This window comes from Oncorhynchus mykiss, chromosome 12 (genome assembly GCF_057628025.1).
Source record: "Oncorhynchus mykiss isolate SJ-2025 chromosome 12, ASM5762802v1, whole genome shotgun sequence".
Lineage (NCBI taxonomy): Eukaryota > Metazoa > Chordata > Actinopteri > Salmoniformes > Salmonidae > Oncorhynchus > Oncorhynchus mykiss.
The window spans coordinates 87,681,684-87,707,290 of record NC_143033.1 but is presented as its reverse complement, the minus strand read 5'-3'; the positions used below and the strand labels follow the sequence as shown (position 1 = coordinate 87,707,290).

At 41.7% G+C, this 25,607-nt stretch overlaps 3 protein-coding genes across 3 annotated transcripts; all 3 read left to right on the top strand.

Annotated features, from left to right (window-relative positions):
* The first annotated feature begins 831 nt into the window (after positions 1 to 831).
* Positions 832 to 18,303, top strand: LOC110538689 (eukaryotic peptide chain release factor GTP-binding subunit ERF3A). Its single transcript, XM_021625657.3, has 14 exons — positions 832 to 1,331; positions 3,257 to 3,304; positions 9,467 to 9,715; positions 10,104 to 10,137; positions 10,285 to 10,362; positions 10,472 to 10,652; positions 10,794 to 10,948; positions 11,232 to 11,372; positions 12,449 to 12,542; positions 12,861 to 12,941; positions 13,191 to 13,364; positions 13,506 to 13,595; positions 13,743 to 13,911; positions 17,482 to 18,303. Exons 1-14 carry the CDS (start codon positions 1,139 to 1,141, stop codon positions 17,532 to 17,534), a joined length of 1,740 nt encoding a protein of 579 aa, XP_021481332.1. The 5' UTR covers positions 832 to 1,138; the 3' UTR covers positions 17,535 to 18,303.
* A 736-nt stretch (positions 18,304 to 19,039) lies between these two features.
* On the top strand, positions 19,040 to 20,872 carry LOC149979418 (uncharacterized). Its single transcript, XM_090193908.1, has 2 exons — positions 19,040 to 19,240; positions 19,498 to 20,872. Exons 1-2 carry the CDS (start codon positions 19,238 to 19,240, stop codon positions 19,924 to 19,926), a joined length of 432 nt encoding a protein of 143 aa, XP_090050034.1. The 5' UTR covers positions 19,040 to 19,237; the 3' UTR covers positions 19,927 to 20,872.
* On the top strand, positions 20,869 to 24,078 carry LOC118937757 (transmembrane protein 238-like). The gene has a single exon (XM_036938858.2). The coding sequence runs from the start codon at positions 21,729 to 21,731 to the stop codon at positions 22,251 to 22,253; it is 525 nt and encodes a 174-aa protein (XP_036794753.2). The 5' UTR covers positions 20,869 to 21,728; the 3' UTR covers positions 22,254 to 24,078.
* Positions 24,079 to 25,607: the final 1,529 nt, after the last annotated feature.

Genomic DNA, 25,607 nt, shown 5'->3' with positions numbered 1-25,607 from the left:
AATTATAAACGCAACATGTAAAATGTTGGTTTCATGAGCTGAAACAAAAGATCCCATGAATTATCCATACACACAAAAAGCTTAACTCTCAAATGTTGTGCACAACATTTATTTACATCCCTGTTAGTGGGCATTTCTCATTTGCCAAGCTAATCCAGTCACTTGACAGGTGTGGCATATCAAGAAGTAGGAGTATTTCTGTCTATAATAAAGTCCTTTTGTTGGGAAAAACTCATTCTGGTTGGCTGGGCCTGGCTCCCTGGTCACGTTAAATCCATAGATTGGGGCCTTATGAATGTATTTCAATTGACTACTTTCCTTCTATGAACAGTAACTCCGTAAACACATTGAAATTGTTGCGTTTCTTTTTTTTCAGTATGGTTCACGTTTATTTCGATGGGAATGAAAATGAACTAAACTTGCTTATGTTACCTATGTGAATAGGACTGCAATGCCATTAGATACCCACTGTCGGTCAATAGAGAAGGCCTACACTGTGGAAAGAACTCAGAAACTCACAGATAGGCCTATACAAAAATATCCAATGATCGTTTGTTGCAGATGCACTTCCTAGATTTTTGTGCGAGATGTCAATTTGAGGTAATGAAATTTAAGTTTAAACGGGATACGTGTGTTCTGTAAATAATTATTTTCAGTGTTCAGACTGGCCTTTGAGCGTCTCCTGCAACGTTTGCCGAATCGGAACTAAAAAATGTTCAACCTGCAAGATGGGTCAGCAACGTTGACATAAAAAGTGTGCTTTCCGTGTGTATGGAAATGTAGTTTTCTCGCTTCCTCCATTACGTTCTTCCGAATAACGGCGACACCTGCAATGCACAGCATCTCCCAGTATGCAACTGGGTGTCGCTCCCATCGGTTGGGGAGAGTCAGCAGCACACGAGGACTTGCTGGGAGTGCTGAGTCGAATCTTGCTTTCGCGTGTCCCTTTACCGAGAGAAACCGGCTATTTTATTGCAAGTAAATCGAACACATATTAGACATTAGAGAGGGGAAGTTTGATCAATTTTATAGGGTGACCTCAACAACGGGTTAATAATAGGGGTGGACACTAGCCAGTTCAGCAACTGCGTAACGCAAGTATTTATCCACAGTAGTGAACATCTAGCAAAGACCCACGATGGACCCGAGAGACGCTGCCCCTGATTCCTGGGAACAAGAGGATGATGTTGAGGCCCCGGTCGACGGGAAACTCGATTCCGAATTCGCCGCCCTCAACGTGAATGCCAAGCCGTTTGTCCCCAACATAAATGCCGTCGAATTTGTCCCGTCCTTCTTTCAGAAAGGCCCCTCGGAAGATCCTGATTCCGGTGGTAAGTTCGTGGTCACTCACGTTTGCGTTTGGCTAGATGGTTAGCTAGCTTGTTAACTTGCTAACTTAGTTAGCTAACTAACAAGCTCCACAACACACATGCGTCTACACTTTAGAGACAGTGGCTAGTTAACGTTAACGGCAAGCATGAGTTACCAAATTAACGGTATTTAGCTAGGCTAGTTAGTTAGCAACCGAACGTTAGTTTGTTAGTTAGCTAAGTTACTGTAACGTTAGCTGTATTCGGTAGATGGATTGTTAATGTCTTGTTAGTTTGTAGCTAACTATAGTAACGTTATGTTTCTAGCCACTACTTACTAGCTAGTTGCCGGTTAGCTTGCTTTTAGCCAACTGTCGCCGACAGTGTCTATAGTTACATACGTTAGCTAATATTAACTATGTGAGGTTTTGGACATTCGAGGTTTTAGTTAACTAGGTAAAGTAGCAAACGTTATAATTTTAACAAATGTTAGTTACTGCCATAACTAAGTTAACGTTAGTTGGTCTATCCTATGTCAGTCGTGTGACAATGTGTACCTAACGTTGGTAAGACAAACGGTCCCACATTTGTTTTTACTGTCTACGTGGGCTATGTAGTCAGAAATGTCTAGCTAAGACTTTCTTGGCCAATTGTGCTTTTTTTGGTCTATACCCTTCCCACAATGTAAGTAAGGATTTCAAGATATGTACCCAACTAGATACTGTAGATAGACAACTAGTAAATATTTGAACGGGTACAACCTTGCCCCTTATAAATTGCAAGACATGACAACTTTAGGAACTGGTAACTAGTGTTGACATTATTGGTGTGACGTGGACGATCTTTCTTTACATACATAAGTGGAAGACAAACTTGTGAACAAAGTGTCCCATTTGAGCAGACCAATAAAACAGAAATAACTAGTCAGAGCCATTCATAGATGTTACTCTTTTACGTTTTGATGTAATGAAAATGAGCTGTGGCATGTTTTGGTCAGTCAAATTTGGTCTGCCAAATCGAATATGGAGAGGAACATGTAAGGTGCTTTGTCTTGAAACATAAATTACCATCCTTTCTAGAAAAGCTCTTAGGTCGTGGTGGTTATGCATGATCAATTAGGCAATACTAACTTGTAAGTCATGAGGGGATTCAAATCTAGCTATTTTCCCAGTCTGATTTTTGACCTGCGGCTGTTTTCTTATCCTTTCACCTCAGCTTACCTGTTAACCTGCTGAAAACGCCTGTACAGGCTTTCTGCTGTTGATGGACATCACCAATGTGTGTTTATACTAAAGATATTCAACCGCTCTTTAGGAAAATGGCAGTCCAGTAAAAGTATAGTAAACATCAAGCTGTTGGTGGGTTAACCTCTTCCGGTGGAGTGTTGTTGCATATAGATGGGTTAGCTGACAATGTCACAAGTGGTTGACGCTTCAATGGCGCAGAAGTCAGATGTTGTGATTCTGGATGGCCAGATGGCTACCAACAATGACAAGAAACTGCCATGTGGGGAATCGTGACTACTGTCAGCCAGTTTCAGCTTGTTCTTGAGACCATGTCTTGTGTTAAGGTGTTTTAACTGATTCCATGTTAACTGAAATTTGCTAGCTAACCAAGAACTGTAACAATGTATGTGAGATCACAAGTGCTGATTGAAGAACATTGAAGAAATATAGTTTACATTTTGTCAACAATCTAAGCCAACCCGTATGTTTTGCCCCATAGTTGCGCAGGCTTTGGTTGTTGCAAAACAACCAACCTGTCTATAGTACATATCGCAAACCAGTTTACTGGGGGAACTGGTGTTGCAGTTTGTTGGCCTCATAAGAACTGAAGAGCGCTGGTTGGTAGATTTCACACCAATCCCACCTTACATTTTATTTGATGAAAAATGTCTGATGAAAGAAGTATTAATGTGAATACGCTCTACCTCTTTCTTTTTTTAGCTGACGTTGAACCAGTTGTTGCCACCATGGAGGTCGCAGAAACTGCAGGTATGTATACGTGTGTGTTTTAAACCTGTGGTCATTTTGCTCTGTTCAGCATTATCCATGAATAGCTTAGCTAGCCTCACAATCTATGGGTCTGGCCTCTAACAAAGACCTCCGTAAATCCTGTCAACCCACTGTTCAATGTCCACCAAGCAACGGTCACTGGTATGAATCACTAATTGATGCTTGTGGGCCTCGGTCTTCTCAATTAGTAGTCACACAGTTCTGACATGTATCTAGTACAGCTTCTAGAACACATTTTTGTGCACATTCATTGTTGGACACCGATTTGGCCGTTTTTTGTCTTTTTTTCTACACCTTTATTTAACTAGGCAAGTCAGTTAAGAACACATTCTTATTTTCAATGACGGCCTAGGAACGGTGGGTTAACTGCCTCGTTCAGGGGCAGAACGACAGATTTTCATTGTCAGCTCGGGGGATCCAATCTTGCAACCTTAGTTAATTAGTCCAACTCTATAACCACCTGCCTCTCGTTGCACTCCACGAGGAGACTGTCTGTTACGCGAATGCAGTAAGCCAAGGTAAGTTGCTAGCTAGCATTAAACTTATCTTATAAAAAACAATCAATCAATCATAATCACTAGTTAACTACACATGGTCGATGATATTACTAGCTTATCTAGTGTGTCCTGCGTTGCATATAATCTGACTGAGCATACAAGTATCTGACTGAGCGGTGGTAGGCAGCAGCAGGCTTGTAACCATTCATTCAAACAGCACTTTCGTGAGTTTTGCCAGCAGCTCTTCGTTGTGCGTCAAGCATTGCGCTGTTTATGACTTCAAGCCTATCAACTCCCCAAGATGAGGCTGGTGTAACCAAAGTGAAATGGCTAGCTAGTTAGCGGGGTGTGCGCTAATAGTGTTTCAAACGTCACTCGCTCTGCATGGGTAACGCTGCTTCGAGGGTGGCTGTTGTCGTTGTGTTCCTGGTTCGAGCCCAGGTAGTAGCAAGGAGAGGGACGGAAGCTATACTGTTACACTGGCAATTCTAAAGTGCCTATAAGAACATCCAATAGTCAAAGGTTCATGAAATACAAATGGTATAGAGGGAAATAGTCCTATAATTCCTATAATAACTACAACCTAAAACTTATTACCTGGGAATATTGAAGACTCATGTTAAAAGGAACCACCAGCTTTCATATGTTTTCATGTTCTGAGCAATGAACTTAAATGTTAGCTTTCTAACATGGCACATATTGCACTTTTACTTTGTTCTCCAACACTTTGTTTTTGCATTATTTAAACCAAATTGAACATGTTTCATTATTTATTTGAGGCTAAATTGATTTTATTGATGTATTATATGAAGTTAAAATAAGTGTTCATTCAGTATTGTTGTGATGGTCATTATTATAAATAAATAATAATAATTGATCGGTATCTGCTTTTTTGGTCCTCCAAAAATCGGTATCAGCGTTGAAAAATCATAATCGGTCGACCTCTACTACAGACTCGAGTCACACATGCGCATTTGTCTTTGTAAGAAAACAGCATAGGCCTACACAATGTCTGAGTCATGTTTACATATTGATTTTACACACATTTGCACTTTTATTTTAGTGATGATTGGGTAGTCGTGTGTTTTTCATTTAAGAAAATACAAAGTGTTGGTATTCCTGATTGTTCTCTCATCAGGTATTATGACTCATGATCATATATATATGGAATTGGTAACTGTTGGCATTTCATTTTCCGCTTTACCGAACCGTGACCCCAAAACTGCAACACCCACCTAACTGGGTTTGGTGAACCGTTGCAGCCCTTGGCAACAGCGATTTTAATATGCAAACGTTGGCTATTGGGAGGCAGAGTTCTTTATCGGTAATTATGTCGGCATATATCGAAAGATTTCATCACAAAACTCTGAACGTTTTGCGCCAATGCAAAGTGCAGACAACGTCTTGTGCTACAGCAATATGTTACAACAGACAGAGCTTTCATATATATTTTTGGAATGTTCGTTTCAATCAGCTTTCCAGAACTGAGGCAGAGAGACGAGCTACATGTCAATCAAATTGGTTGAGGGTTCAGTAAAGTGTGAGTAAAGCATAGTTTATTTCACTTTTGTATATTATCTACTTCACTTGCTTTGGCAATGTTAACATATGTTTCCCATGCCAATAAAGCCCCTTGAATTGAGTAAAGAGAGACTTGAATGTGCGTGTGTGTGTGAAATAAAATGCGCAGAACATGATTCGGCTCATTCGTTTTGAGAAGTTAGGGGCGGGGTGGAAACTCTGTATTTGTAGCCTCTGCCTATTTCATTTTCCACTTTACCCAAAAGCGTGCACTTAACCTTATGGTGAAGTATAATTAAAGTTTTACTGATGAAACATCTGCATACCAACCATTTGATCACAATCAGTTTCATGGGGATTTTCATTTAGATCTCGAGTTCTACAGTTTGGAAGTAGCCTGCAGTTGTCTAAAATGATGAACAGTAACCAGGTTTCCATCCATTTTTTATTATTAATGTGAGTAAGTACGTCGGTTAAATGTAGTGACAGGCCTGATGGGAGTAAAAAATGTAGGGAACTTTCAAAATATCGACAGACTAACTACGCTAGACAATGTGGGATCTTTTTGTTGGTTTAACTGAATTATATGAAATGTCGTGTGTGCAAATATTGATATAATAACCATCGTAAAGTTGGAGTCAGTTGATGACATGTTTGGTCCTCCCACTACGACTCGTTGGGAAAGCATGCGGTTTCGGCCTATTAGACTACAGATTAAATAAGTTCTTAACTTCACAGGGTGGTGAAAGTAGAAGGTGATGAGCTTGATGCTCCTTTCCTATAAATATTAAATATTCTGGTGACATGATGATCGATGCTTGGTTGCCGTTTTAACAAATTTAAAATGATCTCGCTTTTTTGTCTAAATAATAATATCAGGTAGGCTATATGTGCTCTTTAGCCAAAAGCATGCAGCTAGCGCTGTTGGCTAGGGCGCTCGTGCCAATTCCATAACGCAGGTTTTTGTGTGAGAAACCCATCAGTTGAAAATGTGAAGGAAACCCATTTAACTTGTACCGCAAAGGGTATTTTTATGTGCACGGTCATCACGCACAGCCTTATAGCAAGAGGTACATTTGATGGAAACGTATCTCTGGTGGGGAAATGTGCATGTTGGTTTTTATACAGATTTGAGAATGTTAGAGTGAACCTGTGTCCACGTGGATGGTAACCGAGCCAGTGAGTGAAGTTTGGGGCAGATGGTGTTAAGAAGCTGTAGCATAGCCTACCTGTGTGTTTAGTTTAAATCAAAGCACTTATTTTGAGTTTTGGACAAGAGTAACATTATTCTAGTTATTATATTATGTAGAAGACTATCATTATGTGATCTAGCAGACATTGAAATCGCTTTGATCTAACTTTATTGAATGAGCACCATTCGTCTGAGTAGAGCAGAGACCTTTCGCTGTTGGGAAGAGGGGTCCAGAATGATCCCCAGCCACTCCATTCAATTAGTCTGACTTTTCCTGTGACTGGCAAAATGACTTCAGCCTTCCTTACTGTTGAGGTCTTACATTTACATTAGGCTAAAAGTTGTGAATGTGCAGGATGGAAGAAAGGCTTGCCAAACATGTCCAGGGCCAGGCTGCCTTGGAGCACTCACTGACCTCTAACCCATATTCTACTGCAAGTGTTTCCTGGTCCTGGGGACCCAAAGGGGTAGACATTTTAGTTTTTCCCCTAGCATTACACACCTGATTCCACTAATCAACTAATTTAACCTTTGATTAAGTGGAATCAGGTGTGTAGTACCAAGTTAACTAAATGTGCAACCCTTTGGGTCCTCGGGACCAGGATTAAATACTACGGATTCCACTGTCTCATAGTTGGAATGATGAGCCATGCTCTCCAAGTGTCAGCATGGTCTGTCATCACTACTACGGTCTTTAAAGCCCGTAGGGTGCTGAATGATTACACTATTTCAGATGTTAAATGGCTTTTTCTAGAAATCAAAGAAGGAAAATTGTATCAATGTTATTGGAATGAACTCTGACCTTATTTGGCATTTTGTAGTTTTAGCTGTAAAATCTTGTCAAAACTGATGCCAGAAGTTTAGCTGTAGTTAACCATTAACAAGCTTCGTAGAACAATACCTTCATGGCTAATTAATATGCTCTAACTGTACTAGAGGTTGACCGATTATGATTTTTCAATACTGATTACCGAGGACAAAAAAAAGACGATACAGATTAATTGGACAATTTTTAAAATGTGTGTGTGTATACACATTTTTGTAATAATGACAATTGCAACAATACTGAATGAACACTTTTATTTTAACTTAATATAATACATATGGGCTTTTGGATGGGTGTTCTTAAGGTGATTCCACAGGTTGGTGGTATTTTTTTGGTTTGGCTGTTGCTGACCCCATGCTTACATCTTTATCACAAATGAGACACCTTGCTTTCCCTGGTGCCAATTCCATGTAATGGTCCCACACTGGTGCTCTGCTTTTCTCTGCCATCTGTAAAACACACACAGCTCTGAAGTGACAATGACACTGAAGAGTCTGCTTAGAAGACAAATACTCTCAACTGTTTGAATACAAATAGAGTTTAAGTTACCTGTGATGAATGTTGAAAACAAACTAATTTCTATATGCAGGAAATCCTATTTTAATAATGGACATGGTAAGAATTGACGACCAAAGTGCGAGTCATAATTCCCATGACACCTTCTAGTAAAATCTGAAAAGAGGTTCCTTCATTTATTCCATAGGATATTTTTGGATTCACTTAAAATAAGGTCTGTTTCGTGTAGGCTTACACCACCTTGCCAATTTTATAACTGTGTAGATATCCATAGGACAATGTAACTCTGATCAATATTGGCTAAATATAAGTGAAGATCTTTTTTGTAGAGTGGATTTATGAAAATATTTTGACAAACGTTACCTTATCCTGGTGAGATTTACACGGGGATCAAAACGCTGAGGCGGTTTAAGCACGAAACACAGACCTTATTTTAAGTAGATCAAGACATGAATGGTGAAATAACGAAGGAACCCCTTTCATGTTCAGCCGCAAGTTATTACAGGAATTATAACTTGTCGGCTATTTCTCTCTAAACCATGTACCTAAACCATACCTTTGACTATTACGAGCCTACCAACCCCCAGTCAGACTGCTCTATCAAATATCAAATCATAGACTTAACTATAATAAACACACAGAAATACGAGCCTTAGGTCAAATCCGGAAACTCACCTCGAAAACAAAACGTTTATTCCGTTCCGTATTGTATCTAACGGGTGGCATCCATGAGTCTAAATATTCCTGCTAGATTGCACAACCTTCAATGTAATGTCATAATTACGTACAATTCTGGCAAATTAGTTCGCAAAGTGCCAGGCGGCCCAAACTGTTGCATATACCCTGACACAATTTCACCTTTATAATATTGCCTGCTAACCTGGATTTCTTTTAGCTAAATATGCAGGTTTAAAAAATATATACTTGTGTATTGATTTTAAGAAAGGCATTGATGTTTATGGTTAAGTACACATTGGAGCAACGACAGCCATTGATGGTTTTTTTATAAGATAAGTTTAATGCTAGGTAGGAACTTACCATGGCTTACTGCATTCGCATAACAGGCAGGCTCCTCGTGAGGCAGGTGGTTCGTGTTGGACTAGTTAACTGTAAGGTTGCGAGAATGGATCCCCGAGCTGACAAGTTAATCTGTCGTTCTGCCTCGTTCCTAGGCCGTCATTGAAAATAAGAATGTGTTCTTAACTGACTTGCCTAGTTAAATATAGGTGTAAAAAAAAAAAAATGCGCCCAAAAATACAGATTTCTGATTGTTATGAAAACTTGAAATCAGCCTTAATTAATCGGTCGACCTCTAAACTGTACTGTATGAGTACTCTACATCATTGCCAGCCTGTAGTGTAGCCCTAGTTAGATTTTCCCCTTTGAATATGAAAGGTTATGGCAAACTAATTACATGTATTTTATCTAAACTAAAACATTTGTGGAGAAACTTATTTTTTACCAAATTCTTAGCTACGGTGGTAGCTGTTTTCACATCAGACCTGAGACCAGAGGAATCTATTTTCAAACTCATATCATGATTATTTTTTCCACACCACCAATGCTCTGTTCGGTTTGACCCTGGTCAGCCCCGGTGGAGAATGGTGACTCTGAAATGACCACAGAGGAGACATGGGACCTGAAAGGGGTGGAGCCCAATGAGGAAGAACCAGGAGGAGGGCCAGGTGGCGACGGGGGACCAATAGTTGTTGAGGAGATTCTGGAGGAGGAAGTCCTAGAGGAGGAGGAAGACGTGCCAATCATACCTAAAGTGGTCGCCCTACCACCAGACGCGCCCAAGAAGGAACATGTGAACGTGGTGTTCATCGGTCATGTTGGTGAGTGGGGGCACATCTGCTTCTTTCTTCCTCTTTTTCATGGCTATTGCAGTGGTTTCACGTACTATCACTTAGGTGTGTGGGTCATCTCGGTGTTGCTCTGTTATTTCTTGGGGTTTCATTTGGTCCAATAAAACATGTTTATTGGCAGCCCTATATAACATCCATGGTGTATAGTTGTCACTGTCACACCTGGATTGCTGATTGGAGGGTCTGTCAAAGAAACAAATCTAGGGGAAACTATGCTATTGCCTTAATAGGAAACAGTGGGAAACCAGGCAATGTTTTGTATTCATTTTTCATTTAATCAGCCCTGTTACAAGGCTAGACAGCTCAGGCCATTTTTATCTGCTCTCACCACTCCCTGTTGTCCCTCATCTCTCCCTAGATGCTGGCAAGTCTACCATTGGAGGACAAATCATGTGAGTATCTCTTTCTGTTGTGGTTATGATTCATTCAGTCCAATGGGGCTTTTAACACCTGTTGCATTTCTCACCACCCTTCCACTCTTTGCTCCTTCCCCCTCTCTCTTCATCACTCCCTCTGGTTATCCCCTTCCTCACTGGTAGGTATTTAACAGGCATGGTAGAGAAGAGAACTCTGGAGAAGTATGAAAGAGAAGCCAAGGAGAAGAACAGGGAAACCTGGTGAGTTACACTCTGCTTTTTACCAGGGTCTACTGCAAAAAGTATATGAAATGGCATGACTAAAGCCTGTCAGTATGACAAGGGTTTAACCCCTTCCTCTGTCTGCCAGGTACCTCTCCTGGGCTCTGGACACTAACCAGGAGGAGCGAGACAAGGGGAAGACTGTGGAGGTGGGCAGAGCGTACTTTGAAACTGAGAAAAAGCACTTTACCATCCTGGATGCGCCAGGCCACAAAAGCTTTGTGCCCAATATGATCGGAGGAGCGTCGCAAGCTGACCTGGCTGTGCTGGTGAGTCCATGGTGTCATGCTTCTGTTTTTCAAGGTGTGTGTGTGTGTTTGTTTACTTGATTGTAAATACATTGTTTTGAAATCTACACAGCAATGTCATTGTTCCTTGAAAGATTTTCAATGTGTATTTCTCCTGCCTAGGTGATCTCAGCCAGGAAGGGAGAGTTTGAGACGGGCTTTGAGAAGGGTGGACAGACACGGGAGCACGCCATGTTGGCCAAAACGGCAGGGGTGAAGCATCTGATCATCCTCGTCAACAAAATGGATGACCCCACAGTGAACTGGAGCCTAGAGAGGTGCGCATTTACCACTTAGAGCACAGAAATCACACCAGGCTACGGGAAACTGGTAGTCACGAGTGCGTCCTCCAGTTTACATCAACAAGAAAAGATGATCTGGCGATGGTCAAAGCCTAGGGTGGAACCCTTTGTTGATATAGGGTCTTTGTAGAACCTTAACGGAAATCATGCATACATTGACATCATTACAAGATTTACTTGAGAGTTTAACATTTATTCTCATGTATCTGAAATCCAGCTCAAGCGACAATTTATTTTTTTGTTTAACCTGAAACCTCAGGTACGAAGAATGCAAGGAAAAACTAGTGCCATTTTTGAAGAAGGTTGGCTTCAACCCGAAGAAAGACATTCACTTCATGCCCTGCTCTGGCCTCACAGGAGCCAACCTCAAGGAGCCTGTTGAGTCGTGCACTTGGTATACGTGAGTATCACCAGCTTTTACACTGCTGTTCATGGACTGTGTTCATTAGGTACGAAACGGAAGAAAACAGTCCAAAATGGAGAGGTACTATCTGTTCTTATCCAGTAAGAAACGCTCCTTTACTTTACGGAAAAAGCAAACCATGCAATAATCTGAGTACAGCGTTCAGACAACAAAGCAGCCAAAAAGATATCTGCCATATTGGGTAGTCAACATTAGTCAGAAATAGCATTATAAATATTCACTTACCTTTGATCTTCATCAGAATGCACTCCCAGGAATCCCAGTTCCACAAATGTTTGATTTGTTCGATAAAGTTCATAATTTGTCCAAATAGCTTATTTTGTTAGCGCGTTTGGTAAACAAATCCAAGTGCATGCAGGTCCAGCCGAACGTCGGATGAAAAGTAAAATATATTATATTACAGGTCGAAGGAACATGTCAAACTAAGTATAGAATCAATCTTTAGGATGTTTTTATCATAAATCTTCAATAATCTTCCAACCGGAGAATTCCTATGTCTGCAGAAAAGCAATGGAACGAGAGCTAACTCTCTCGTGACGGTCCGTCACGAGCCTGTGGCACTCTGCCAGACACCTGGTGCATTCCCCTCTCATTCGGCCCCACTTCACAGTAGAAGCCTCAAACACAGTTCTAAAGACTGTTGACATCTACTGGAAGCATTAGGAAGTGCACCATAACCAATATCCCACTATCTACAATAGGGGCTGAGTTAAACTACAAGCCTCAGATTTCCCACTTCCTGGTTGGATTTTTCTCTGTGTTTCGCCTGCCATATGTGTTCTGTTATACTCGCAGACATCATTCAAACAGTTTTAGAAACTTCAGTGTTTTCTATCCAATACTACTAATAATATGCACATATTAGCATCTGGGACAGAGTAGCAGGCAGTTTACTCTGGGCACCTTATTCATCCAAGCTCCTCAATACTGCCCCCCTGTCACCAAAAGTTAACGAAGCCACACGAAAGGTACTATAACGTTCCAGTGTGAATGGATTGAGTATTCTTCTGACGCTACTGTCCTGACCTGTTTATCTCCTCTCTGTCTTCCAGAGGATTACCATTCATTCCACATCTGGACAGTTTGCCAAACTTAAACAGAGCGAGCGACGGACCAGTCAGATTACCCATCGTAGACAAATACAAGGTGAAGACGACCACATTATGAAACCTTTTTTATTCTACTGCCATTAATATGGCAACCAACCCATTATATTTAAATGTTTATTTAGGAACGGTTGTCCTTTACATGACAGTATTTTAATGGTCAACAACTGTAGTGAGCCATGTCATTCGTACTGTCCACATCAGCAGCTACACTGTACATGTAACATCCTATTTCCTGGTAATAAAAAGCCTATTAAACCACACTAGTTTTTAACCATCTCACACAACTGTAGAATACCCTTTTCTGACTTGAGTTACTTAATCTGGCCTCGTTCTACTGTTGTTCCCCACCCTATAGGACATGGGTACTGTCATCCTGGGGAAACTGGAGTCGGGGTCCATCAGTAAAGCACAGCAGCTTGTCATGATGCCAAACAGGGTAAGACATTCTCCAGCAGTCTGCCATGAAACATCCAACGCCCATCAGAGCATTAGAGCTATAGCTAATCCTAGGTAATGGGGTGGCAAGTATCTTAAGCCAGAGTTGTTTAGTCATAGGTATTTTTGTCTGTGCCACACGGTATCGCCCTCTTGGTTTTTTTTTTTCATAAAGGTGTTCGCTCCATCTCTTATTATGAACGTGTGTTAATGGCTACGTGTCCCTTCCTCCTTCCATCCCTCCCTGTAGCACACAGTGGAGGTGTTGAGCCTGCTGAGTGATGATGTGGAGACAGACGATGCTTCTCCTGGAGAGAACCTGAAGCTGAGACTGAAGGGCATAGAGGAGGAGGAGATCCTGCCAGGCTTCATCCTCTGTAACGCTGAGAACCTCTGCCACTCTGGACGCACCTTTGACGCCCAGGTACGCCAGTCACCATGCCACCACAGATACTAAGGCAGTTGGAGTTGGACCGTAGTCCTGTCTGAATGTCGCCCTAATGGTAAACATATTGGATTTATTGGTGTTTGTTTTTACTCAGTATTGTGTTGTGTGTTCTCACAGATTGTCATCATTGAACACAAGTCCATTATCTGCCCTGGTTACAATGCTGTCCTCCACATCCACACCTGCATCGAAGAAGTGCAAATTACGGTAAAGATACTGTCATAATGCCATAACCTTCAAAAGGAACCATCTTCATTTTGAATCTGCAATGTATTCCCTTTGAGCTGCACCTGACAAATAGTGTTGTAAAGACCTGCCAGTATAGTTACTGTGATGGTTCCGCTCCACATCTAGGCCTTAATCTGTCTGGTAGACAAGAAGTCGGGAGAGAAAAGTAAGACGCGACCGCGCTTTGTGAAACAGGACCAGGTGTGCATTGCCCGTCTGCGCACCGCCGGAACCATCTGCCTTGAAACCTTCAAAGACTTCCCCCAGATGGGACGGTTCACCCTACGGGATGAAGGTACGGGGTCTGCTATCACTGGGGCTGTTAGTTGGCGGCAGGTAGCCTAGCGTTGAGCCCGTAAAGGAAAGGTCTCTCGGTCGAATCCCCAAGCTGACTACTTGAAAAATGGCAATTTGAGTAACCCTGATTACTTATGTAATTTGCTCTGGATAAGAGCGTCTGTTGAATGATGAAAGTATATATGTAAAATGTTAGTAGTCCCTAAATGTCCATGTAGTCCAAACTGAAACAAAGGTCATCATTGAAAGTAGGGCTGGGTGATATACCGTATTTTATGATATACCGGTGTTGATGCAGGGACCGACCGGTTTGGGTTTTTCTTTACCTTCTATACCGGTATTTGAATGTTTGGTTTGTTAAATGTGATACGTCATGTGTAATGTAATTTTATTTTTACAATTTATTTTTCTCCCCAATTTCGTGGTATCCAATTGTTGTAGTAGCTACTATCTTGTCTCATTGCTACAACTCCCGTACGGGCTCGGGAGAGAAGAAGGTTGAATGTCATGCGTCCTCCGATACACAACCCAACCAGCTTCTTAACACAGCGCGCATCCAACCCGGAAGCCAGCCGCACCAATGTGTCGGAGGCTACACCGTGCACCTGGCAACCTTGGCTAGCGCGCACTGCGCCCGGCCCGCCACAGGAGTCGCTGGTGCGCGATGAGACAATGAGATCCCTACCGACCAATCCCTCCCTAACCCGGACGACGCTAGGCCAATTGTGCGTCGCCCCACGGACCTCCCGGTCGCGGCCGGTTACGACAGAGCCTGGGCGCGAACCCAGGGACTCTGATGGCACACCCGGGAGGCCTGTAATGTATTTTTTTATAAGTTACTTCACTACTTGTCATCTCTCTCCGCTCTTTCTCTCCTTGCCACTTTCCACACAGACCTAGCCACGCCCCCTGTCACTCAAGGAGCGTATTTGATGTTCCTCAACCACTAGACACTTGCGTTGAGTCTGCATGGTCAATGCAACACATGCAACAATGTTGATGACAACGATGCTGTTTTCACTTTGATTCTTAATATAAATCCACTAGCGTTCTATAATGACACTATTCGTTTGTTTCTTACATCAGCAAACAGCTAGTTTGTCTTTTCTTAGCAAGTTGACCCTAAATCTTGTGAGACACTAATTGTTAGCCGCTAATGCCAATAGCTAGCTAATAAATGTACTGAGTAAGAGCAAACGTAGCTAGCTAATACAGCCTGATAATACCAGTGCTGGTGTAGACCAAAATCAGCATGTTTGTGCAACAGTATCTTCTAAATCAAAGAGGAATATGCAAAGCAGGAATATGTTAGCTACATGAAGTAGTTAAGAGAGAACATGCAATGTAGCCAAAGCTTATAGGGTTCCCTAGGAAACACGTATCAACACTTTAGTTCCTTCCCTGTCACAATAACTCCTCCCTGGCATTTTAATTTGTCGTCATCTCAAACACTGTATTCAAAGTGCCCACTATTATATTCTAACTATAGAATTAGAATAGTCATTATGTTTCCATGATTCAAACAGTTTTACTCTAATTCACAGGTCAAGTCGCAATTGCAACATTTGGTTAAAAATAAGTCCTTGATTAATTTCCCATATCGTGCAGCCCTACATGGCAGTATGGAAATTCTCAATTGAGCAGTGGTGTAAAAATACTTTCAAGTACTACTTAATCTGTTTTTTTTTGGTAATCTGTACTTTATTTTTTATTTTTGACAACTTTTAAGGTCTTTTAAGGACTTTTTACGCCATACATTTTCCCTGACACCTAAGAGTACTTGTTACATTTTGAATGCTTAGCAGGAGAGGACAATGGTCCAATTCACAAACTTGTCAAGAGAACATCCCTGGTCATCCCTACTGCCTCTGATCTGGAGGACTCACTAAACACAAATGCTTTGTTTGTAAATTATTGTTGAGATGCAGAAATGATAAGTGCTGACATTGTTTTGGTTGAATTGAACAGTATAAAACAATCCGACTGGAGAGACTCATGTAAATCACTTAGCATGTATGTGTTGCTACCCTAGGATCACTCACTACTCATAAAGCACCCTAGGATCACTCACTACTCATAAAGCACCCTGGGATCACTCACTACTCATAAAGCACCCTAGGATCACTCACTACTCATAAAGCACCCTAGGATCACTCACTACTCATAAAGCACCCTGGGATCACTCACTACTCATAAAGCACCCTGGGATCACTCACTACTCATAAAGCACCCTAGGATCACTCACTACTCATAAAGCACCCTAGGATCACTCACTACTCATAAAGCACCCTAGGATCACTCACTACTCATAAAGCACCCTAGGATCACTCACTACTCATAAAGCACCCTGGGATCACTCACTACTCATAAAGCACCCTGGGATCACTCACTACTCATAAAGCACCCTGGGATCACTCACTACTCATAAAGCACCCTGGGATCACTCACTACTCATAAAGCACCCTGGGATCACTCACTACTCATAAAGCACCCTGGGATCACTCACTACTCATAAAGCACCCTGGGATCACTCACTACTCATAAAGCACCCTGGGATCACTCACTACTCATAAAGCACCCTGGGATCACTCACTACTCATAAAGCACCCTAGGATCACTCACTACTCATAAAGCACCCTGGGATCACTCACTACTCATAAAGCACCCTGGGATCACTCACTACTCATAAAGCACCCTAGGATCACTCACTACTCATAAAGCACCCTAGGATCACTCACTACTCATAAAGCACCCTGGGATCACTCACTACTCATAAAGCACCCTAGGATCACTCACTACTCATAAAGCACCCTGGGATCACTCACTACTCATAAAGCACCCTAGGATCACTCACTACTCATAAAGCACCCTGGGATCACTCACTACTCATAAAGCACCCTGGGATCACTCACTACTCATAAAGCACCCTGGGATCACTCACTACTCATAAAGCACCCTGGGATCACTCACTACTCATAAAGCACCCTGGGATCACTCACTACTCATAAAGCACCCTGGGATCACTCACTACTCATAAAGCACCCTGGGATCACTCACTACTCATAAAGCACCCTGGGATCACTCACTACTCATAAAGCACCCTGGGATCACTCACTACTCATAAAGCACCCTGGGATCACTCACTACTCATAAAGCACCCTGGGATCACTCACTACTCATAAAGCACCCTGGGATCACTCACTACTCATAAAGCACCCTGGGATCACTCACTACTCATAAAGCAAATGTACAACTTTACTATTTTCAAAACTAAAAAGTAATTTATTTATTTAAATACAGTGATAGAATATTTTGGTCATATTGGCCAGCTCTAGATTAGTCTGTTCGCTGTTGAGTTGCATTCGTGGTGAAAAGTACTGTTGGTTGGGGAGTGGGGTAGAGGGGATGGGTCATTCATTGGGGTCCTAAAGAGGGAGAAAGTGTTGGAGGGGGTCGGAGAGTGGAGGGCCTCCACTTATGACGTTTTGATTTTAATTTAAAACTAGCCCATTTGGACATGAGTAGACAGGGGCTTTGCTGTTAACCTATGTCTCTGTCCTGTCCCCAGGTAAGACCATTGCCATTGGTAAGGTGTTGAAGCTCGTTGCTGAGAGGGACTGAAGCGGTTGCATGGGAGTCCCCGGTCATAGTCCGGCACCATGGTGGGGTGAAGAGTGGGGTCAGGGGTCATCGATGGGAACACAGGCGGCGGTGACGGCAACTCTGCTCGCGGCCCTACTATCTTCTCTCCCCCCCTTGACCTATCGATGATCAGCTTAAAAAACTTATCTGATAAAGAAAGCTGTTTTTAAGCAAATGAAAAACGAGATCAAGTACACACGAGTCAGCTTTCTCATATTGAGAGCTCAGCTATGCCATTTTGGGGTTAGGCCCTGCCCCCAAACCCATTCCCTCACACCCCTACTCTGGTCTACTCATGACCATAAAACACAATTGTTTTCTCTTCGTTTTTTATTTTTATTTTTCTTCCATTGAACGTTTAAAATGGCAGCAGTTATATCTGTAACCAGACAAGGACCAGGATTTGCTTGTAATACAGAAAAATATATTATTTACAAAAAAAAAGATGTTTGAGAATTTAACAAGTTGAAACCAAAATGTTATTATCTTGGTTGTATAAAGGGTTGAAAATATCCACTAACTTCCCAAAATTCCGAATCAGGGGGGAATAGGCAGGAAATCCAGAATCCTCCAGCCAGGATTTCTGGAAAACCTGGGAATTTTGTGAAAATTAATGAATTTTTGCAACCCTAGTTGTACATGTCTCCCATTGCTTTTACCCACTTTTGGTTTCTCTTATATGGCGTTCTGGCAGTGTGCTTGAGCGCCTTCACATGTTATTAAAGCAAACTACTATGACAATAAAAAATTGGAGAAGTGCTAGTTCTTTATTTGTGCTGTTTCACAGAAGTGTTTAACCATAGAGGAAATATATAATTAAGTTCACATGAAATTTCTAATTTTATCTTTATCATGTATACCATTTTTTTTTGTATCTTTACCCTGTGAGAAAGATGTAATTTAGTAGAGCTGTTTCCTGGCACAAGTGTGTTCAAGCAGTCCTTTTCAAAGCCTAAAATACTTAATTTTAACCCATACAGAATGTACCCTACAGCTGGATATTTGCCTGTGTGTAATGTTGACCACTTGTGTACCTTTTGGACTCTACTAAATTACATGACCAGTAGGTGGTGCCTCTCTTCTGTCTTTAGAGTTTTACTCTAATGGATATTGTTTTAATCACAGATCAATGTAATAAATCAAACATTACTTGTATTTACTCTAACCTAATTATCCATACACAACTGACATCTGGACCCAATTAGAATGTCTAATACTCTCCCACACCATAAATGACCCATTCTCCATAAGCATCATGCCCTTTTCAAACTTAAATTCTATCAATTTGTAACATTCAAATGTACAATATTCAATTGATTTTATTTGTAGAATTTGGCCATCAGGCCCCATCAAAAAAAGTCATGATGGCATGCCCTTGCCATAGCCCTTCCATCTGACGTCTTAGAATAATTTTCTGTTCCATTTTCCCATAATACATAGCCTAAATTGCCACGTGGGGAGAATATACTGTATGTAAACAGGGCACAAACTGGAGCAAAGCCGAGATCGTCATAACATGGTGGAGGGACACAGAGCGGGATAGGGAACTACAGGGTGGGGTCACTGTTCTGTGTGGGCGTGTCTTTGGCCATAGTAGTGGTTTTGACAGTCATCATAGGAGCAGCCAGCCAGCCTCTGACCAACACTGGGCAAAGAGTGAGATAACACAGGCGAAACGCCTAATGGTAAGTGAGGACATTTTTATGGTTTTGAATTAAATTGGAGACTACAGGATTTGATTGATTGTAAAAATGGGATTGGATTTTTCCGTGTATTTTTATTGCAATTTTAACAAATCAAATAAGATCTGAAATGGTGAGTTCTGCCATGACAGATTGGTTGATAAAATAGTACATCTCTGAATGTATGTCTGTGAAGTATCAGTGATTGATAAAGTCCTATAGTTTTAAGTGATGTCTGTTCTGATTTGTTATCCCTTCAGCACAACCCAAGGATGCAATCCACAGTGGTCACGGTGTCGGACATGGATCTTAAAACCAGCCGCACCAACCATGAGACCCAGGACACTGAAGCAACGACCCCACTGAACCATGTCCCTGACGGGGTCATCCTGGGTACTAATGTCCCCTGCTGGTACTACTTCACCAGGCCCATCCTGGCCATCCTTATCGGCGGAGTGCTGTTCGGCTTGGGCACGGCCCTCTCCCTGCTCTACTTCACCCAGGTGGGGAACGTGCCCTACCTGCTGGGTCCTGTGTTCCTTTCAGCAGGGCTCATGTTCCTGGTCACGGGGCTGGTGTGGGTGCCTGTGGTGAAACAGAGACTAGAGCACATGGCTCTGACCAAGGTCAATGGCAAGGCGCTCCAGGTGCACAAACAGCACCGAAGAGCCATGGACTCTTCAAGCTAAAACTATGTTGTTGTAGAGTAGGTTAACCATGTTAGTGGGGTTTTCTCCCAATTCTCTCCTTAATTCTGAAAAGCACACTTCCTAAAATATGTATAAATGTTTTTCGGGGGCAGGTGTAACATAACATAGATGGATTTGTATTTATTAAATCTTTATTTATGCAGGTTAGTCTTATTCATATAGATTCCATTTGGCAAGAGAGACCTCTGTGAAATGCACTGTTTGTCTTCTGTATGTAGCTGTCCTCGATCTAGGCCCTAATACAAATATGGGATTGAATGACCTCGTCCTGTAAAAGGGAACATCATGTGATCGCTCTGTTGGGGGGTTTTAACATGATCGGAACATGGCCGTGCTGCTGCGGCCCAGGCTATACCATCTGTCTGTCTGATTGTGATCTGTAATAGTTGTTGTTTTTCCACCATAAGCTGCTGTTTTCCTTGTAGCTGCTGTTGTAGTGGATTGCTAAATCCTTTAGAAACAGGATTACAGAGTCAGAAAATTCTACCGGACATTATTATAGCTGATTGTTGAAATCATGATGGACAGTTGGACACTGAGTGGTAGTGGGTGCACCCTCGCTCTGTCCCCTCAATACTGCTGCTGGATTAAATTATCTAACCTTTTATGTTTCTGGGTCAAAAAGGCTGTGTCCATCTGGTCAAAAGCAAAAAAAATGTTTAAAGGAGGTGGGGGCCAGTGGGATTTGAATTCGGTCTAAGTTAGCCAAAATGTTAACATTTTTACCTAAACTTGAGATGTTAGGTTTACATTGCATTGTGCATTTGTTCATTCGATCATTCATGTAGGCTACTCTGATTCCATGTGATCTCCAACCTTGTGAGAGCAGCAAGTCTTCAGGTACCCTTTACCTTTCTAAATGTGTCATTTTATTTATCAACATAATGCAGCAATTGTGTAATAAATTAGATTTGATATACTAGTCTTTCATTTTCAGTGTACAGTAATAAATTGTATGGGGGCACATGTTTTTCTGTACAAAAGACCACGAAGTGACAATAGGCCTACATGCCATTAATTAGCAGTCAGGTGAGCGTTTGGGTGTAATTACATTATACTAAGGCTGCAGACAGACAGTCCAAATCAGATATTTTTTTCCACTAATTGGCCAATCAGATCAGCTCTGATAAGGATCTGTGAAAAGATCTGATGAGATTGGTCAAAGGAGTAATTCGTGGAAAAAAGATCAGAATATGGCTGCCTGTGTAAACACAGCCTTAGAGGCTTTTGTGTCTGTCATCGTTTCTATAAATTAATCTGGATGTGAATAGATTTCTTCCATTATGTTCTTTAGAAATGAGGGAGAGAAACACGTAATGAGTCAAATGTTGTCCAGAATGTCATTCCACAGGTGAACAGACATTAGTGTGCCATGTTTGACGTCTCTGCATATTGGACTGATGACCGATATCTAGAAAATCAGAACCATCACGGCTCCTTTCTACAATGTATGTCACACATGTCCTACCTCCTTTACAGTATTAATATGGCTGGTGTCATGCCAGTATCCCGTCTACCCAGCCCTCCCTCACCTGTCTACGGCTACCACGCCCCACCTCTCTGTGCTGTGCCCTGTGCTGTGACACAGGAAAACCTGAATAGAGGCGAGCTTCCTCACCTGTCTCACCTTACCTGTTCAAACAAACGGCTCCGTTTGAAACTCTACCCCCAACCGAATTCACCGAATTCCACCAGGAAACCAACCGCAAATGATAGTTAGAAAAGAAAAGGTGGTCTAAACAAAGTATTTGTTAGGCCTATCTCCAAGCCAATTTAGAGACATGGAGCCGACGTACCGCGGTCTAGGTCGCTGTTCCTGCGCCTTTTGGTTGGCAGTGTCCTTCGACATATTCGGGCTGCTCGTTCTTTTGATCGGTGTTTTTGCGGACATATTCTTCTATGACTTTTTAATCTACGCCGGGGCCATCATCATCTTCCTCAGCCTCGTCTGGTGGGTGTTCTGGTACACGGGCAACATCGAGGTCCCCCCGGAGGAGCTGGAGGATGACGTCGGGCTCTTGAAGAAGGAGCGGGGCATCGCAGGTGCGGTGAGACGGTTATCCAGCCGTCTCTCCAACAGTGTCAGGAACTCTCTGCGGCGGAATGGAGGCCCCCCCCGCGGGGTCGCGAGAAGGGCAGGGACCGGGCTGTCTACGACGCACATGAGGGATGCCCCACAGCAACCGAAGCCCCCGCCTGTCGTATTGACGATGGGGCCGCTTGATGAGGACATGCACACGGTGTCTGCATCCGTGGACACTGACATACCTGTTCCGCACACAGCTACAGAGACCTCGGCCATATGATGCGCAATGCGCACAAGGTTAGCCTATTATTTCCAATCGGTCATTAAGCCATTTAGGCTATAGCCTAGGGATACATTTTGTTATTGGATAGGCCTAACTTTCATTAAACATGTGCATAGATTGTAGGTTTTATAGGCCAACTTCATTCTAGGCTATTGTTTTTGCTTGATAATAGCCCACAACTTTGATCCACAATTCAGCAGGCTATAATGTTCCTTATAATTAAATTAAATGACAATGTGTTTCAGTGAATGAGGAAAGAAACTGTGTGATCTAATGGAAACGGACGTCCTTTATCTTTCTGTTAACCATTAACGTCATTGAATGGCAGTGCACGCCTAACGAGAAGCCCTGCTCAAACAATAAAACCGTTTCTGAGAGGGCGAAGTAGAGCTGCTGCTACATGAAACAAAGAAACGTAGGTTGACCAGTAATTGTCTATCTTAGGAGTTAGGACACATTTTTTTGACATCGATCTAAACTGATGTAAGTATGACTGTATGTTGCAACTATGACATCATGAGGTAACCATATATTTTGTCCACCAGAAGTTAGAGGCTTGGCAGCACTGAACCCCAGAAGGACATTTCACTTGTCCATCTCACAATGTTTACAAGTACATTTCGTTTTTAATATTGTCCTATGGGCTTTTTTCTTTGAAACATTTCGTTTTTAAAATCAAATTATGCTCCTCAGTGAGGACTTTTTGTTTGTTTTATGTTAATTTTGTGAATACTTTGTGGATAATTGATGCAATACTTCGATAATACAGAGATTTTTTCTAGCAAATATGTCAGACTTTCATTTTTAGGGCTAAGTGCTACTGAGAAGGTGCTTGTTGTGAACTTGACCTGGCACCTGTATTCTACATCCCCGTCCACAGTGGTGATAAGCAATATAGCACATTAACGACCTTTGTACCCTATGGATTTCCCTACCTTTATTTATACAGACATTACTTTTGTATGTCCATATTACTGCCTCATCATGCTTTATGATTCCGAAGGTGAAAACAAAACCTTTTACCTGTTTGTATTTCCAACTGACAATTCTCAGATTTTTGCCAAACACAGTACCTACACATGGACTAGAATAACAAATGAGTGTTACTGTGTGGAATGACAACACTTTGATTATCTACAGTAGGCTAGCTTTGACCTTGACACCTTGTTACTCCACACAATAAAGTATGGGAGCGGTGTACTGTACTATGTTTTTGAGCTTCAGTACTTTTATCACATTGACAGTGATTTTATGAGGAACTGCAAAAAAACATTTTTAATGGCTGAGAGGTACTACAGATGTAGGATCTTAATTTGATCACCTGGTTGCAGGAGAACTTTCCTGGTTTAAGAAGGCTTCTGAAGTTTGAAATGTCAAACTTGTCCATTCATTATATAATCCACATAACTATTCACATTTCTTGTTGCTGCAGGATTATTTTCCTGCTGTAGCAAACTGGCTCAAATTAAGATTCTACTTCTGTAGGCTAACCTGCCAAATTTCAGGTGGCTGAAATTTTGGACATTTTACATATACTACATGATAGACTTTTGTATGAAGAAATAATCGCACAGATCTCAAATCATTAGTCACCAAACAAATTATCAATCACAAACAAACACTTTGTCAGTCAGCAACGGTGGCGACCTGTCATTCAGGGCAGGTGGTGCTTTTGAGCCCCACATTTTTAGCAAAAGAAAAGCAGTTTTTTGGGGCGGGGGTTGCCTATTTTGGTATTAATGTGTGTCACATATCAGTTTGTAAACAATGTAAAAAAAAAAAAAGAAATAATAATAATTGACTTAATAAAGCCGCATACAAACATGGTCTATTTTTTGCTCTCTGGAGTAAGGCAGCTCCAAAATGCAGGTGTTTCAGCCTAGCTCAGTGCATTCTGTGGTGGTGGGGCAGCCAGCGGAAAATACGGAGCATAGGGGTTGGCAGTGTTCTCTAGTTGCGCCTTAATTTGCTTCGTTTTCTGTCACTCATGGGGACAATACGTCACAGCCAACTCTAAGCCCTTTGGGTGCTGCCATAGAGTTACATTAGAAGTGCCCATCCAAGAAGGCTCATGGTCATTGGCCACAGATAAAATGTCAAATCACGTTATATCTACAGTAGCTTTGAATGGACTGATCATGTCAACTTCATACTTTCAAAATCTTAGCTAGCAGTCATCATCATTAATCAAGTCGACAATCTACAGGGAAATCCTTTTTAATCCTTGTCATATGAAGATAAATAATAGCTAAAAACGTATCGGTACTCATCGGACAATGGACATAAACACTACACATCAAGTTGGAAATCACAAATTCAACAATGGTTTGGAAGTGATTTGGAAGGAATCAGTGGCTAACTGCAAGCATTGCAAAGCAATCACTAGCAGGTTATTCAATGGAGTGGCTGTGTGGTCCCAAGTCTGGGTTTAAGGTTCTATTTTCCAAGCTTAAAATAAATGATAAACATTCAACATTGGCCATGCTGTCAATCCAGCATGATTTCTGCCACGCTCAAAACAACTGTTAACTCGGAACTGAGAAATCTGACTTCAGTGAGTTCAAGACAAGTGGAAACTCTGGGGAAAAAAACAAGCTCCGACTGGAAAAATAAGTTTTGAACGATCATTCAACTCAGAATTGTTAGTCGGGAACTCGGGCCTCTTTCTAGAGCTACAACCTGAAGATCCCTGATACGTTCATGATTCAACCTTGTTTTTTTCTGAGTTCCCAGTTGTCTTGATAGCACCATAAATCCAAAGAATGCCAGACTTTGATGACAAAATTTGCCCACAAATGACCCCTGCGCCACCTTCCTGTTCAAGTGAGCACAGCCCAACAAGGTGAGTCCAAAAATGTATTGTATGCTGCTGCATAAATTATGTAATATGACAGGGAGATATGTATACTGTTGCTAAGAAAGTAATATTAAGTGTATGTTGTGTAGTAAGCTGTTAGTAACCCATGTGCCTCACCCTAATAATTTGGTCCATTTTCCCCTCTTAATTTCGCCTACTGTTCTGACTTGGTGGTGCACATGTAGCCTATAGCCTGTTTTAGAGAAATGTAATCATTGAATATTGGAAGAGCTTTCATCGTCTGGTTTATATGTCCCCTTTATTTACCCTATGGTTCTGACTTGTTGTACAAGGAGTACACTGTAAGAACAGCCCATGTTCTGAATTATGTCATTGTACATTTCAAAAATAGTTATATTGACTATGTCTGTCCTAGCTTTCTCATTAATGTCTTAATCGAAATTACGGATTGCCTCTTATCCGCTTGTCGTCCCCTTATGCCATAGTTTGTACATCTCAATTGTCAGTAGAAACCACATTTGTGTAAGCAAGTC

Excerpts from the sequence above, each read along its gene's own strand:
- LOC110538689 (XM_021625657.3), top strand. The coding sequence starts at position 1,139 with ATGGACCCGAGAGACGCTGCCCCTGATTCCTGGGAACAAGAGGATGAT. Across the intron at positions 11,373-12,448 it reads GAGTCGTGCACTTGGTATAC|AGGATTACCATTCATTCCAC; the intron begins GTGAGTATCACC and ends TCTGTCTTCCAG. Across the intron at positions 13,596-13,742 it reads TCGAAGAAGTGCAAATTACG|GCCTTAATCTGTCTGGTAGA; the intron begins GTAAAGATACTG and ends CTCCACATCTAG.
- LOC118937757 (XM_036938858.2), top strand. The coding sequence starts at position 21,729 with ATGGAGCCGACGTACCGCGGTCTAGGTCGCTGTTCCTGCGCCTTTTGG.